This window comes from Enoplosus armatus, chromosome 17, assembly GCF_043641665.1.
Source record: "Enoplosus armatus isolate fEnoArm2 chromosome 17, fEnoArm2.hap1, whole genome shotgun sequence".
In the NCBI taxonomy this organism is placed as follows: domain Eukaryota; kingdom Metazoa; phylum Chordata; class Actinopteri; order Centrarchiformes; family Enoplosidae; genus Enoplosus; species Enoplosus armatus.
In genome coordinates, this window is record NC_092196.1 from 12277034 (window position 1) to 12293266 (window position 16233).

The 16233-nt window shown below is 40.0% G+C and overlaps 2 protein-coding genes across 2 annotated transcripts; one reads left to right on the plus strand and one right to left on the minus strand.

Annotated features, from left to right (window-relative positions):
* Window positions 1-7870: 7870 nt before the first annotated feature.
* On the plus strand, window positions 7871-8786 carry LOC139300613 (dexamethasone-induced Ras-related protein 1-like). Its single transcript, XM_070923768.1, has 2 exons — window positions 7871-8141; window positions 8263-8786. The coding sequence occupies exons 1-2, from the start codon at window positions 7871-7873 to the stop codon at window positions 8784-8786; spliced, it is 795 nt and encodes a 264-aa protein (XP_070779869.1).
* Window positions 8787-9615: 829 nt separating this feature from the next.
* Window positions 9616-10424, minus strand: med9 (mediator complex subunit 9). Its single transcript, XM_070923839.1, has 2 exons — window positions 10315-10424; window positions 9616-10088 (listed from the first exon to the last, which is right to left on the minus strand). The coding sequence occupies exons 1-2, from the start codon at window positions 10392-10394 to the stop codon at window positions 9869-9871; spliced, it is 300 nt and encodes a 99-aa protein (XP_070779940.1). The 5' UTR covers window positions 10395-10424; the 3' UTR covers window positions 9616-9868.
* Window positions 10425-16233: the final 5809 nt, after the last annotated feature.

Genomic DNA, 16233 nt, shown 5'->3' on the forward strand with positions numbered 1-16233 from the left:
TCTGCTGAATGCCTCATGGAAACAGTAAAGCTGCCAATTTAGGGCCAATTTTCCAAACGTGCTTTTCACTGAGCTCCTTTGTCTGCGGACTCAAAATCGACCCTAAAATAACATTTACTGTGTGTTACTTAAGTGGTCTTATTTGTTATCACACCCCTTCCACTGATACAGGTAGGTAGAAACTGAGGCCTAGTTTGGGGAGAAACTGTCATGGTCGAAGTTCACAGAATGATAAACCCATAAACAAAATATTCTGTATGTAAAACATTTTGAAAGTTTGAGTGTACATATAGCGACCAAACACAAAATTGAGACAATTAAATGGTAATTAAGATAATTTTTACATATTTTATCATTTTCTTCTTTTCCACTAAACACCTATGATTTGAGGATTGTTTGTTTTCCTGAAACTTTTTATTAGAAAAATTTGCAGATTTGACGAAAAAACTCATCACAACTGGTGAACTAAACCAGGAAGTGTGTCATTAAACCTGCATGAACTGATTTTTGGGTGCTTTGGGGCAATGCAACTAGCTATATTGGCACACTGTATTATGGCCTATAATAAAGCTGATATGGCGAACGTGTTAGCAAACAGTTGCTTATTTACACATCCAGCACATGTGGAGCAACACAAACGTGATACAACGTGTTAATTGCTGAGCTTTAGAGGTGCTGCTAGGCAGATTTTATTACCGTTGGACAGAGCCAGGCCGTTTCCAGTCTTTTTCACCTAACTCTCTGCAATAAAGCAAATAAGTTTGTTTCCTTTTCCTATAAGGTTGACTTGCAGATGTCAGATGCAGATAAATGTCGCTGCTTGGATGCTGGTAGATAGTGTCAGGGATTAGCCGGTCCTTCAGTTTGTTTCAAGAAGTGAGCATGTTTATTGATCTGATTGACATCCCTCTGTCAGGTGAGTTCAGGTCTCCAGGTCCACATAATCCTTGTGTGTAATGTTTGTACGTTCACTGCTCTTCAGTCCATTAGGACAATAACCACCTGTTGGGAAGAATTCCCGGTCAGACAGGTCAGTCAAGGAGAACCCCCTGAAGTCTGTTGGGTGTATGTGAGGTTATCAACCAACGGCAAATCATTTCTGATAATTCACAGAAAGAGGCTGGAAATCTGAAAATACATCGCTGATAGTTTTAACAACTTGTTCTGTCTTCATAAGAGTTCCACCATCATCAGCTGTCAAAAGGCTTAAATTACATTGGCAGATCAAACATGATAATTTTCTGGTTCTTTCTCCCTCAGAGTGAGATGAAATCGATGCACAACACACTTTTAAGTCAGGAACATAAAATACTGAATAAAGTACTAAAAACACAGGTGCCACCCTACCTGCATGGCTGCCATGCAATCATACAGAGTGATGTTTTGCTTCACATATTTACAACCTCATGTTGTACGTCACGCAGGTTGTCATGCAGGAGTCCGAAATCGGGTAGCATGTCACAGATAATAGCACAGTTGACAGGTTGTCAGTTTATCAAATCATACAGGTGGTCGGCAAACTAAACCTGAACTGAGGCCAGAGCTCTGATTGGCTCTGAAACCTGAAGCCTTTTTGTATTGGAAAGCGCAGGTTCATGCTTCATTCAACAGCTCTCTGCAAGATAGCCCAGCCTGACACGCTAGAGCCCCACGTCTCACGCCATGTAAACACAGAATGACCCCTCCTTCCCTCTACATACAAGATCAGGCGACCTGTCCTGCACCAGGAAGACTGAATTCATCTCTCCATAGTGGCAGACGTTATCTCACTGAATGAAAATGAACAGTAGTGGTTCTGCAGAGAGAAAATAAATATTTGAAACAAATTATATATCCAAGGAGCATAAAAAAAGTAATGTCTTGTTCCAGTAAACACAGCCAACTAGACACCTCATTATTACACATAATAGTCCTTTGTTGTTGCTTTGAGCCAGGGTGGTTGGCTTTATTGTATTTTTGTATTTAGTTAGCTGCAAGCAAACTGGGGCATGTACACAAATTACATGGAGTTTTGTAACCTGTCATCCTGCGAGGTCAGAGGATTTAGTACACATGATGGACTTACCCTTTGCCACAGTTTACCTTATCTAGTGTTCATACCAAGGAAGAACACATACTGTACATTGCATGTAACTAGAAAGTCCTCAGGGAACGCAAACTTCCCTCAAAGCTGTACAAACCTCTAGAATGAATATTTTGTAAAATAGTATCAAGAAAAAGGCACCTGCAATCAGCATGTATGTATATGATGTCATTCTGGGCTCCTTCTGGGACCCACACCTGCGCTGAATCAGGTGAAGTCTATGTTTGTTTTTTGCCAACGCACCTAATAGAATATAGGGATGTGCATAAACTACTTTGTGGTCATCTATCATTAAAAATAGACATTTTAATCTGCAGGTCTCAATCTGCATCATAATTCACACACTGATGGACTACTAGGAAAATGTGGGCTTTGTACAAGGATGCGTTGTGCAAAAATCAGTCAGACTTATGACAATGAAGTTATTGAAGTATGTCCATTTAAATTAAAAATGTTTCTGTGGCGAGGGGTGAAATACTATTACATTTTGCAGGACTGCGTGGCGGTGCTTTGTACATATGTGACCAAACAACCATATTTGGTTTGAAAAGGGTTCAAGAGTCATGCCAGTTTTTTGCCAAATATGCCTGCAGTTGTGGAATCAATTAAATGGAAATCAATGGAATGTCGTGTCATGACGCGTTGTCATGAACATTTTTGAATCATTGAAATGAGTAGTGTGTAGAAACTGTTACATTAGAATGGCTGCAATATACGAGCAAAGTTTTGGGAGCATCCATTTTTGCTGTCTAACTGTTACATGCTCTGTTCATGTGTTGTGAAAGATATTACAGAAATCAAGTAAACCCAGCAGACGTTCTTGCTGTAAGGGCACATTACTGCAAATACACTGACATTTTGGTCCATATTGCCTCTGTGACGTGGGTCAGAAAGAACCCCAGAAGGCTAAAGCCAAGCAAGTCAGCGTGCATAGACTCACACAGACGCACGCTGTATATACACGTATGGAAACACACTTACACACACGCGCGCATAATGCTTGTGTCGACTGTAAATTAGACTTCTCACTAACTGATTATGTAGCAAGCATGTTACGCACACGTGGCTGTTCATGTGTGACATGCCAACACAAGGCACGGGGGTGATGACACAGTGCCAGAAATGTTACTGTTCAGTCTGCTATCACATTTTCAGCATATGCGCTTTAATACCAAATACGTCACTGCTGTGAGTCAGTGTGTTTATTCCTCTGATTTTTTGTTTTTTTTTTGGTGCTTCAGCCACGTAACGTTTCTGCATAAATAAATGCAAATAAAGCCAAAGTACCAAACATTACAAAATCTCCTCAAAAGCACTCCCAGGCTACTTCTCCACAGTCTGCTACAGCTGCGTCCTCAGCCTTTATGGTATTTTCACTGGCATAGATAAGGGGACAAAAGATGGTCCAATTTCATCTTTTTTCTTCTTTTTTTTTTACAGGATTGGTTCTTTCACAATAAAGTATGGCTTTGCTGTACCTATGCTGCAACATGTAACTAAGATGTAGATTTGGAGCCACTTGTTCAATCACTTAACCCATAAGAACCCAGAAACATTTCCCCTCAAAGGACAATTATGGGGAATACACCACAGACCAAGTGGACCACATTGAAGACATTTATGATGGGTTTTTTTATACTACCTCTTAATGTCAAAGATCTGTGATGTTACATATACGTTACGTTGGGCGTTTATGGTAAATTTACTTGTTTTATTGTTTTATATTAATTTGTTCAAGAAACATGGTCAAAACAGGTTGACTGTATACAGGACACACTATTAAAGTATTAGAATTGTTAAATGGGTTTTAACTTACCTTCAGTATCAAAATACAGGCTTTTTGAAATTAGTTGCTTCCTTCACTTGTGTTTACATGTCACACCACCATTTTGAAAAGGTCCTGACCTGTCACAGTCACATGACTGTGACATGACCACCACACCAGGATGTTATGCATATGTCTCTTAGGGACTTAATGAGTTAAGATCAAGCACAAAGCTGTATAAGGAAGATTCTGGTGTGACCATGGGTTCTTATGGGTTAAACACAGTTTTGTTTTCACATCAGCTGTGAAGCGTTGTGTCCTCACAGAGGGCAGCATCCATCCCCCCCACCCCAGTCTTTTCTGTCCTCTTTACTAATGGATGAAGTCAAACATGGCTGAGAAGGAAATGAGTCTAATGTGTGTGATTGGCCATGGCCTGTGTGGGCTGCAGCTGGTGTGTTTACTCTGCTTGAGGGCCACGTTGCCAGGACAGTGCATGTGTGGAGGTCCAGATATGTAACGGAACAGGCTGGGACACCAACACGGTTCAAGACTAAAGACAAGACGTCAAGACGCGCACAGACAAAGAGATTGTGCCTAAAGGACTCATTATTCTGTACTGTATGTTTGGCTTTTCTCGGACTGACCCTGAGCAGGTCGTCTGGTGAGCTGCCAGGGTCTGTGTATTTGTCATTGAGGTTCAAGAGAATTCACAGTGTAAATGTTCATGTTTCTGTTTCTCTGACCTAACAAACAAAGAAACGCTGCCGGCTATGTTTTTACCATGACCTGTTCCATTTCAGCTGGTACCAAGAAATTGAATAATTTGTCAAATATCCATTCTAATAATTTAAAACAATGCTTTTGAATCAGCCATAAAAAAAATTATGAAGCAGATTTTTGGATATTTAATAATACTATGAATAACAATTTTAAATTTATACAAAATCCCTCAAATACCTTATAAACGACCACTAGTATCATAAGTATAGTAACAAAATACTTGTGGTTGATTAAGTAAAACTCTACTATCTAAAACTATCTAAAATGCACAGAGATGAGTAAGGATGAGTTTAGAATATACATGATATTCCCTCCATCATGTTTTTGTGCGGGCAGTGTTGAGTGCTGAACAAGCCATTCTGCACGTGTCCTTATTACGTGTCCGTTATAAGCATCACTGGGAACACACTGGCTTAATTACTGACCAATAGTCAAGGGTGTAGCACTGGTCCACTCCGCCCGAGTTGCACAAACCCATCGCTCAAGCCTTGAACAACCAGGCTTAAGTACACCTATCTGATTTCATCCCCAATGCCCCACAGAGGGCTAAAAAAGGTCATCAGTGTTGGCAAGTTTTAGGTTTCACATGAAATTAAGGTAAATACCAAACCATATGACTACGTTTTTCTTAGACCTGTTGGGGATAATGTTTAAAAAGATTATTTTCTCCAAGGATTTCAAGGATAGCGCATAGAGGGAGGGAGATAAGTAGAAACAGAGGGAGCAATGAATAATTTAAATGTCAACCTTTCTGAACCTCGCCGACAGCTGCCTTGCTTCAATCCAGCAATGATGGAAGTTTGTAAACTCAGGGACTCTTGACACACTGACAGCAATCAAGCACCAACTGCTGTCAAAATGTCATTTAGATAAGAAATTAAATGAAAAAATTATCCTGAGAATTATCTCAGAAAATGAGGTTCAGTTTTATGATCATAATCCAGAATGTTCAACAATTGTGTGGTTTGGTTTATGCTCTTTATCTGCCCCTCAAAAGGGACATCTGATGGATATTATCGATGCATTATCTCTTATTTGTAAAGGGCACGTAAAAACAAAAGCACAGGTATGGTAAAACAACAGCAAGTCCAGGAAGTAATATGAAATGCATATCAAATGACATGGACAATGGGCAAAGTTACAGAAACGATACATAAAAAAAAAAGACATTATAGTGGATGCTGACATTGACACTTTCCAGCACGAGAAACACTTGAATCGTACACAACACTCTCTCTTTTAGAAGTAATTTTCTCTCTCTCTCCACTGATTCACAGGTGAGAAGATAAGTGAAAGGTGATAAGTGGTTAAGGTGGAAAAGTGGATGAGCAGAGTTTGAGTCACAAACAGCGAGCTCTATCTTGGGACTATCAGTGGGGTACTTCGATTAACACATACAAGAAAGTCGATACAAATTGGATTGGATGGCTTCCAGGCACCAGTCACACCCAGCTGTTCTTCAGTTGTAGGAGTTTTTTTGGGTTTTTTTTTCTCATTGTGACATTTGTGCATTGTTGCCCTGCATTTACAGTATTCTGACATTTTGCCTAAGCAGAGATGACTGGCTTTTATTTTTAGAAGGTGGATAAATCCATTCAATGTTCAAAGGATCTGGACAATAGCTCTGCCACTCCTTCCAAATGTATTGTTTACATTTTTCAGATTTGGAAATTCATGCCTGTTTATTCAACTTAACTGGATATTGTTTTCATTCTTATAGCATGTGACAGTTGTCATGGCCTGTTTATGTTGTTTGTATTGTTTTTGAAAATGTAATTTACTTGCCCGTTCCATTCAATGAGACTCTCAGCTGTCCTAGTACAATGGTCAGAGTAACAGTATAATCTTATTTGATATCAAATCGAATCAAACTTTATTTATCTAGCACCTTTCGTACAGCTTAGGTCAATTCCACTTGTTACTTTCATAGTCTGTCTTCCTCTTCTCTTTCCTTACAAGCGAAACACAATGAACATGCAACATGCTGAACTGAGGATCCACTGGAGACCCTAAACACCCTCCCCACACTGTTTCAAACACTTTCACTCACATTTAACCGTTTCAGCCAAGTGCAAACAGCCGTTAAACGTGGTTACATGTATTCCACTAATGAATCATTGGATACTGAATAACTCTAAATTCCCCCTTCAAGTCTGCAATGAATGAGCCCTCCTCATACTAATAGTATCTTAATTGTGTCAAAAAGATGCTTAATCAATGATGTAAGACTAGTAGGCTCATTAAAAAAGGTTTTAAGCCAATCACTTCTTAATCAATCCATTTTATTACAATATAGGAATATAACAAGATATCAGATAAGGAAATGATACACTGAAACTACATTTAATACAAATACTACATAACTAAACTTCAAAGTGCTTTACAGATGACAAGCTGATAAAAAGACAAATATAGACAGTAAAACAAATTGAGACTAATGCACATGAGAAACAAAAATGATTTTTAAAAATGAATAACAACACCATTAAGATAGATAAAAGCTGTCTGTGCACATGGTGAAACAGAATGAAACACAAGTAAAAACATATCAACCTTCAGTTAAGGTTAGACATGTTATGTTGGAAAACATAGTGGCAAGATGAGGGTTATTACACTTTTTCCCCTTTTACATGCGCGCTGTGTGCTTGTGTGTACTGCTGCGCCCCCTCCGTCCTGAGGGACAGTCTGTCTATTAATTACTAGCGATTGAGGAAACTGATGAAGCCGATGTTCTCAAAGAAAAGAGTGTTGCTTAAGGTGCCTGCACTTCTACCGCGACAGAAACCTGCATGCACATAAGAGGTTAACGTGAGATAGTGCATGCTTTTGTCCAACGCATTTAAACTTTAACTAAACATTATCGCCGTTTCATACACATCATTTGTGGTAATTACGCGTGGAAATATGGTGACATGTTTAAATATTTTTTTTACAATCTATGAGAAAACACGCTCATATCTTTCCCGTTTTCTGTTCATGAGGGTGGACAGGGCTGACGCACAAAAAAAAACCCAGCCATAGTAACAATACAATACAATTTCGGGTCTGGCTCCAGCTCCCCAAGCAGGAGCGTGACGCATGACGCATTGGGGAGGCGCGGCGAACTTCCCCCATAAATCCCCAGCCTGCTCTCCTCTGGCTTCAGAGAGAGAGCGCGAGGTTAGACCCCTCACATCACTGAAAGGATTTAAAACCATCTCTTGCTACAGCACCGTCGACCCGCTGCTGCTGCTGCAAGTATGATTAAGAAAATGTCACCATCCGAGAACGAGTTCGACATACCGGCCAAGAATTGCCACAGGATGGTGATTCTGGGCTCCACTAAAGTTGGGAAGACGGCCATCATCTCTCGGTTTATGAACGAGAGGTTTGACGACCAGTACACGCCCACTATTGAGGACTTTCATAGGAAATTGTACAGCATCAGGGGAGACGTTTACCAGCTGGACATTTTGGACACATCTGGAAACCATCCCTTCCCTGCCATGAGGAGGCTTTCAATTCTTACCGGTGAGTTGAGCTTTAAAACCACTTCAAGCCCAAAGCATGCTGCTGTTTGCAGAGTTCATTGGCTACTGTTAAACTCTCATTATTATTTGACATTGAACCTGTCTTCTCTCGTGTTTTCCAGGTGATGTGTTCATCTTGGTGTTTAGCCTGGACAACAGAGACTCCTTCCAGGAGGTGCAGCGCCTGAAGCGCCAGATTTATGAGACCAAGTCCTGCCTGCGAAACAAAACCAAAGAGAACGTGGACGTCCCACTGGTCATCTGCGGCAACAAGTGTGACAGGGACTTTTATCGCGAGGTGCAGGAGAACGAGATCGAGCAGCTGGTTGGTGGAGACGAGCACTGCGCTTACTTTGAAATCTCAGCGAAGAAGAACACCAACGTGGACCAGATGTTTCAGACTCTCTTTACCATGGCCAAGCTGCCCAACGAAATGAGCCCCGATCGGCATTGCAAAGTGTCCCTGCAGTACTGCGAGGTTCTTCACAGGAAATCCTTCAGAAACAAGAAGTGCAAAGATGGGAACGCGTATGGGATTGTGGCGCCGTTTGCACGGAGACCCAGCGTGCACAGTGACTTGATGTACATAAAGGAGAAAGCTGTGGGAGGCAGCCAGACCAAAGAGAAAGGCTGCATCATATGCTGACACTTTCTTTGCCTGTGTGCAAGAGACTTTCTGTGAGACTTTCCAGTGCTGAAGCGGAGGCCAGCCGTTCTGCATACAGAGCACATCAGCCCAAATACTGCAGACTTCAGCCTCTGAGGCGACAGTGACTCATTGTGATCCAAACTGTGCTGTGACACATGGGGCAAGTGGCTCAGCTCACAGGCCTGCCTCTGTGTAGTGGTAGATGCTCTGAAAATGCTGTAAAATCTGCCTCTACATTCACTTGCAGAGAAAGCCACTTGAGAAAAACAAAATGTTTACATTTAGCTTTTTTTTTTTTCAAACTTGGTGGCACTTGAATGTTTGTTGCATTATGAACAAATCTGAATGTGTATTTATTATGTCCACGTCAACTTTTGCATAAAAGAGAAAATAAAATCCACTTGTTACTTTCATAGTCTGTCTTCCTCTTCTCTTTCCTTTCAAGCAAAACACAATGAACATGCAACATACTGAACTGAGGATCCACTGGAGTCCCTAAACACCCTCCCCACACTGTTTCAAACTCTTTCACTCAGATTTAACTGTTTCAGCCAAGTGCAAACAGCCGTTAAAAGTGAATATGTGGACACATGTATTCCACTAATGAACCATTGGATACTGAATAACTCTAAATTCCCCCTTCAAGTCTGCAATGAATGAGCCCTCCTCATACTAATAGTATCTTAATTGTGTCAAAAAGATGCTTAATCAATTATGTAAGACTAGTAGGCTCATTAACAAAGGTTTTGAGCCAATTACTTCTTAATCAATTCATTTTATTACAAAATAGGAATATAACAAGATATCAGATAAGGAAATGATACACTGAAAGCACATGTAATACAAATACTACATAACTAAACTTGCACTCTTTAAACACAAAAAAATAAGGACAATTTCTTGCAATGTGATGCAACTCAGGAAAAATAAGTCCTTGTTCATTTAAACGTCCATCCCGTAACGTTATGCCTGAATCCCACATTCATCTGCTCCAGGTGAGGATGAAAACAACAAGTCCGTCCTGCACCTCGCCTGTCTGTGAGCTTCCTCCAGTCAGTGCAGTGATCCAGTCTTCAGTCTCATGATGCTTTTGGCACGTCAAACATGCACAGACTTTTGTATTTCTGCAGCAGCTGGTTCTTGGTGCGGACCTGCTCACGCAGCGTGCCCAGCTGCTGCTGCTGCTCCAGCGGACTGCTGTCTATCCCGGGCATGTTGGATATCTGCTCCCGAGCCTCCTGGATCTTTGCCTTCAGCTTGGCCAGTTCTTGGTGGACATCCTGGCTGTCCTTGTCCATGCTTAAAGAAAGTGGGGCGAATAAGGGAAAGCGTTACTTCCATATTGTTCTGTTATGTTGGACATTTACCTTTTCTAGTTAGCCTAGCTGTAACTAATAGCTAACGTTAGCTTTAGCTAACAACAAGCTTAGCAACTCCACCTAAACGATTGTTTACGACAAGTACAGAGGTTTCCACAGAGACGTGAATAAACATGTAACACACATGAACCTGCCGGCAATCTTACCATTTGATAATATCATGGACTAAAGGCAGCAGAGAGCAATCGTCGCCCTCTTTCTCCTGCTTTGGTTGGGCCGCCGCCATCACGCTTCCTGCTTCGCGGCGCAGATAGTTTACGTCATGCATCGTGTGATGACGTCACTCCATAAAAAAAAGAAACACTCAAAAAGTGAGTGCAAGTTTCTCTTCCAAAATAGCTAAATGGGATTTACGTTATATGGCACAAATATTTGTAAACTTTGAATGGCACTGCTTCAAACAGGTTTCAGTAGCTCCAGTCGTTTGGTGACTTGCACTGAATGATCTCAAGTTCTTATATGCATACATAAATATATTAATAAACAAAGTAGATGAAATTGTAGAGAATTATGACACAACAACCTTATGTTTTTTTTTTATTTGGGTGCTGGGTCATCAAAAATATTGAGGGAACAGAAGTGCTGGGTTCTTTGTTTTTATTTATCTTATTGTAAAGCTTTGTCCAAATGAGGTGGTCCCAAGAAGTTCTCAGACAGGCTAAACTGAGAGGATTTCACCCTTACAGTACAGTGCTTGCTTCCCTTTGCCCATTATCCCATCTAACCGCACTATATTCAGATGGGGCAGCAGAGGACAACAATGGTCCATTGTGTCATAAAAATATATTTTGGAGAGGCCTAATATAAATTTATTTTTCAGGGAGGTTTTAGTTATACTGCTGTTTCTCTAAGGCTGATTCTCTTTTGAATGAAACCCCTGATAGCCTATAGTTCCCCCGAAATAGGCCACAGATAATCTATTAATACACAGAACAAGCAAACCTGACCTGCGATGGCCTGGAATAAATGCTTCACATGCCACAACCTAGCAACCTCAAGCACCTATACCTAAATTCAACCTCCTATGTCTACAAATGTGGCACAACACGTGTGCATGTAGAGTGAAACATGGCAACCTGTGAAAATGTTAGTGTGCAAATATATGGTCTAATGGACTGCAATGAGTCATGCTATATGTCTATTCTATGGGTCAGTGAAGGGTTGTATTCAGGTCATGCGTTTCTATCTGGGTATCCCTCTTCCTTGTCTGCACACATGGCTGCTTTGTCTTTAAATTAGATCAATGATGAAGTGGACGTGTATATAGGCACAGGCATGAGACAAACACACAGCAATACTGCGGCTCTGCAAATAAAAACCTACCCTGGTCTTTTTCTCCCCCTTCATTGACCCATATATTCCTGTGACATCAGGCCAGTTGTAAGCTTCATACGCCTGGCAACTTAAATGATTTCACAATAGGCTCACTTAGTGTAGACACCCATGACGAACAGCATCACAGCATCACAGATTACATACTGTGTTTGTGATATAGTTCATTAATCTGTTAAGTATCTGACATGTATTGTGGTGTATTAAAAACACAAAAGCACGTGCAGTAGCAGGGTTGGCATATGCCGGTCTCTGCTTTAGCTGTTGAAATCTTATGGTCTTTTCTTTTGAGCGATTCGATTTTTATCTCTTGATGTTCCGAACCACACTGACCTATATATTTTCACTGCTATATGTTCTCATCAAAGGATAGACTCAGCCCTTAATCCCCTCTGCTTCCAACACACACATTACCCACACCTGCTAAACACTGCAGGAACAACTTCTCATTAGCCACCACAGCAGAGTGTCACCGCTGTGACACAGCCAGTGAAGACCTAATTAAGAGTAGCTTTACTGAGACTTCACCTCACGTTGTGAGGCTTATTGAGCATTTTCTTTGGTCGTAATGTTGATGATCTAACCAGACGTTAATTTCCAGTATGACTTTGAACGTCACATACTGCTGAAACTTACAGAGTTAGTATATGTGACCCAGATCTGATTTTGTAGGGCATTATGCAGCCCCAGTCTTTCACCATTTAGGTCATGGGGAAATCTCTGACGCCTCACATTAATGAGTTCTGAAAAGTGGGCCATTTTGTGACCCAACAATCTCATCCCACACAAACAATTGAACATATTCGACTGGAATAACATCCACATTGTTAATGTAATTGGACAGATATAAGATCATGTGTCATAGTGTAAAATGAGGTGTGCGGCAATAGTAAAGGTAGTACAACTTCCTGTCCAGGTAAGACAAGTATCACATTAGTGTACATCATTGGAAATGTATCATTAAACTTTTTTCATTGTGCCATTTGTTTCATCCTGATACATTCTGAGTTACTTTGACCCATTTACAGCTGGAGAATTGGCCCCCACAAGACAGGAAGAAGCTTGTTAGCTCACTGTCATGTTGGTCAGCATCACTGATATCTCTTTGGCTGATTTACAGTGTGTTGTCTCTTTGATCATTTTGAAGGAAAAGCAAAACAACCAGAAAACTATTTCACGAATGAAAAAACAACAAAGCCTTATCACCTTATTGCTTAGATAGAGCTAGATATGTTCTAAACATGACCTTTACCCAGTCTAGTGTACAGCTCCTGCACACAGTCTGCAGATTATTACAGCTGTTTAAGAAGCAATGATTCTGCCATAGAGCTTCATCAGTGAACTAGCTTGAGTTCTTGAAATAGGAAAAACAGCTGGCCTCTAAGGAAATTAAGCAATTAAGGCAAAAAAAGAGTCTTCTTTATGAATTTACATTTAGTCAACACACACCTTCTATTCATACTACCTGGCGCGCTTGCAGTTCTCACACCCTTCCCTCATCTCAGCAACAATAGGTGGAGGAAGGCAGAGAAAGATTTTTCCTTGTAAAGGTTTGACTGAATCAACGTTCACCATTATACTCTGCAGTTTTTATCCTCCCCAATTTCCATTTATATTGAAGTATCATCAAATTAATTATAAATAATTTAGTATTTCTTTCTTCTACACAGTGTCATGGTAAGCCACTGTGTCTACCTTGCACATAGTATCCTTTATTTCAAGTGAGTGTCTGAATTTGTTCTGTGTTTTTTAAGAAAGTTTAGATTTCCTCAGAAAGCCTGCATGTCATTAACTGACTGGAGGAATATTCCTCTGAGGAAATTAGTCTAATCCCTCTACACTTCAAACTAATTAATAAAAACACCTTTTTTTAAAAAGTGAAGATCACTTAACGTAAAAAATTATATCACACAGGATTAAAATCCGCAGTGAACTGTATCATTTTTGGCTCCTAACAGAAGTTCCCATGTATGAACTCCAGATGTGAAACTCAAGCATCTTTCTGGAAAAGCAGCTCAGAGTAAACTTCTGACTTTTTGACTAACAGGGGAATTCTGGATGACTTTTGGGCCTGGGTGACTTCAGGCCACTTCCACTTCAACCCCTGCATAGCACTCCCCAAGTGGCTTGCATTGTCCCACCAGCCTCTGTGATGACGTGAAAGGGCCGCTGACAGCTGTCTGCTGATCTGTGGTCTAATCTTAGCATGCATCTCCATATGAAAAATAACCAAACACAGTCAGTCACTGAAGTCTTTATTACATAATTTGAGCTTATTAAACATAATAGATACTGAGAATTAAGGACAGATTGCCGGTGAGAAACAAAAGTTTCATTTGACAGGAAATGTTTTCCCATCATGTGAGTCCAGAGTCCAGAGGAGTTTCTTGGAAAGAAACTTTCACTAACAGTCTTTATTAGTACCAAAAAGAAAGTAGGCAGTCAGTTGCTGATCATTATTCATTCCAAAGTCACATTTAATTTGACAAACAATGCTTCCTAGTCATGCATATTTTGGGTAATTCGGTCATGAAGTCAATTGCTCGAGGAAAATGAATCAAGAGTCAGGTCCAATGTCCTGGACAGTTAACATCTATGTGCAATGTGCAACTTTCTGTCTATTTTGTTATCTTTTTATTCAAAAGGTGAAGATCTCCCTTTGTTGTATCCAAAACCACATTGAATACATAATTGAATAACTGAATCCATTTCAGTCAAACGCATCAGTGTCTGTTAGGGCACTCAGATTCCCTAGAAAGCCGAGGCTCGGTTTCATGGAGGCTGGATCATTTCCTAGCAGGCCTTTTTGGTGCCGTAATTACATTTCAACAGAGTTTACTCTCTCTAACAATGTAAAAATCTTGATGATAAGATAGAGTCTGGTGGCGGGGCCTGTCAGTCTGTCTCTAATAAATGAACTGTCTGACTGTCTCAGCAGTTACCATCACCAACCATTATTTGCAAGTGGGGACATAAAGCTGATTGAGATGTGCTCATCAGACTGCTTTTCTGATGAACACGGGTGTTATTTCTAAACATTTTAACATTTTTAACTGAAACTGCTATTTCAACTCCTTTACTGCCTCTCATGTGATTCTCCAGTAAGGGACATAGCGTTTAATGTCAACTGCTTTCATTTGCTGTGTCCACTACGCTGAAGACTTTCAAAGTAGAAATCTCAATTACACACACTAGTAGACGGCAGTGCTTATAGGGCTCAGACCTAAACTGATGCTTTACCCTTAGTCCAACTAAGACGCTTGAATGCCACCTCAGGTCATTCTCCGTACACTTAAGCTCATAGAAGTCCTTAGACAACTCTCATTTCAACACCTTTCATTGCTCTTCTTCCAGCTATACATGAAGCAATTGTATGAAGCTTCCAGCTTTTCAAGCAATGTCATTTCAGCAATGCAGCCGTCAGCTTTTCAGCAGCCAGCAATCTCACTGCAATTTCTTCTGAAATTGCGTTCTCTAGTTTATAATAAATGTACCTTTTATCTATATTGTACTTATTCCTACATGCTTTGGACAATTTAAAAACAAGATACAAGTCATTTTGAGAAGATTTCCTTGAGCACCATTGTGTTGATTAATACCCAACTGTGAATTGACTCCATGGAAATAGACGATGAAATGTGAATGTTATGTTCCCTTGCTGGGAGGATCTTGTTTGTGAGATATCCACCAATATGCTGAGAGCCTGTCCCTAAAATCTCTCCAACTGTCAAAGACAAGAACATGTGTTTTTTCTCTCCATTCAGTTCATGATAAACCTCTTCTGTTAAGACAGCAGCTGACTGAAGCTCAAAACTTAGAGACATACTGGCCTGGGGTGCCAGTCTCTCTAGTATTGGTCAGTTTAGACTTTTGAAGTCTCTAGTTTGATTTTTAAACTACTAAACATAATAATATATATCTTAATTGTGTGTCCCTATACTCACAGTCCTAATCATGATTTTATTTTGCTTGCTTCCTGTTGATACCAGATACCCAATGTCAATACAAACACCCAAAACATATACTCTGACTGCCTTACTAGGAGCAGAATGCTCAGCCTTCATTTATTTGCAGAAAAATATAAGAAATGAAAGTGATAATGGAAAAAAGTCTGTGCAGCAGAAGTGTCATACATACTCATATAAAACTATTATATAAGATTATTTTAAGATTTAAAAATGATGGAAATATAAATGATAAGGAGAAGCAAGGAAGATAAAATTATTATAAGTAGTATTATTAGAATTATACAATATTATGAATAGTAGCAAAATGTTGGCTAACTCTAACCCTAAATGTGAAGGTATATAAACCTGCACTGCCCCCAAGTGAACAATTGAGGGAAGTACCGCTTTTGGATTAACAAATTCACAAACGAGGCCAGATAACCTTCTTTTAACATGTTGAAAGAAAAATTAGGGCTGTAAATCATAATCATCGTGATTAGTATGAAGTTAGGACAGAGTAGGGATACACTTGAGAAGAAAATGAGGAGCAAACTCCAGGCCAGCTGCTTGCTCTGGGTCATCTTCTTCTCAGGTGCATATCTAGTCCATAGGAACAGTGTTACATATCTTATACTATTTTGGCCTGTTACCACAAGTTCAAATCCAAACTCAAATCTGACTAATTTGAAACTATCATTTAACATTTCCACTTGAATATATAGCCCATTGACCATAATAAAACTAGACAAAAATGAGTAATTGCACACACTCATTAGTGCAACTTTC

Bases quoted from the DNA above. Each gene is read 5' to 3' on its own strand.
- LOC139300613 (XM_070923768.1), top strand. From the start codon at position 7,871: ATGATTAAGAAAATGTCACCATCCGAGAACGAGTTCGACATACCGGCC. The intron at 8,142-8,262 runs GTGAGTTGAGCT...CGTGTTTTCCAG, and splicing joins GAGGCTTTCAATTCTTACCG to GTGATGTGTTCATCTTGGTG.
- med9 (XM_070923839.1), bottom strand. From the start codon at position 10,394: ATGGCGGCGGCCCAACCAAAGCAGGAGAAAGAGGGCGACGATTGCTCT. The intron at 10,089-10,314 runs GTAAGATTGCCG...ACTTTCTTTAAG, and splicing joins GTCCATGATATTATCAAATG to CATGGACAAGGACAGCCAGG.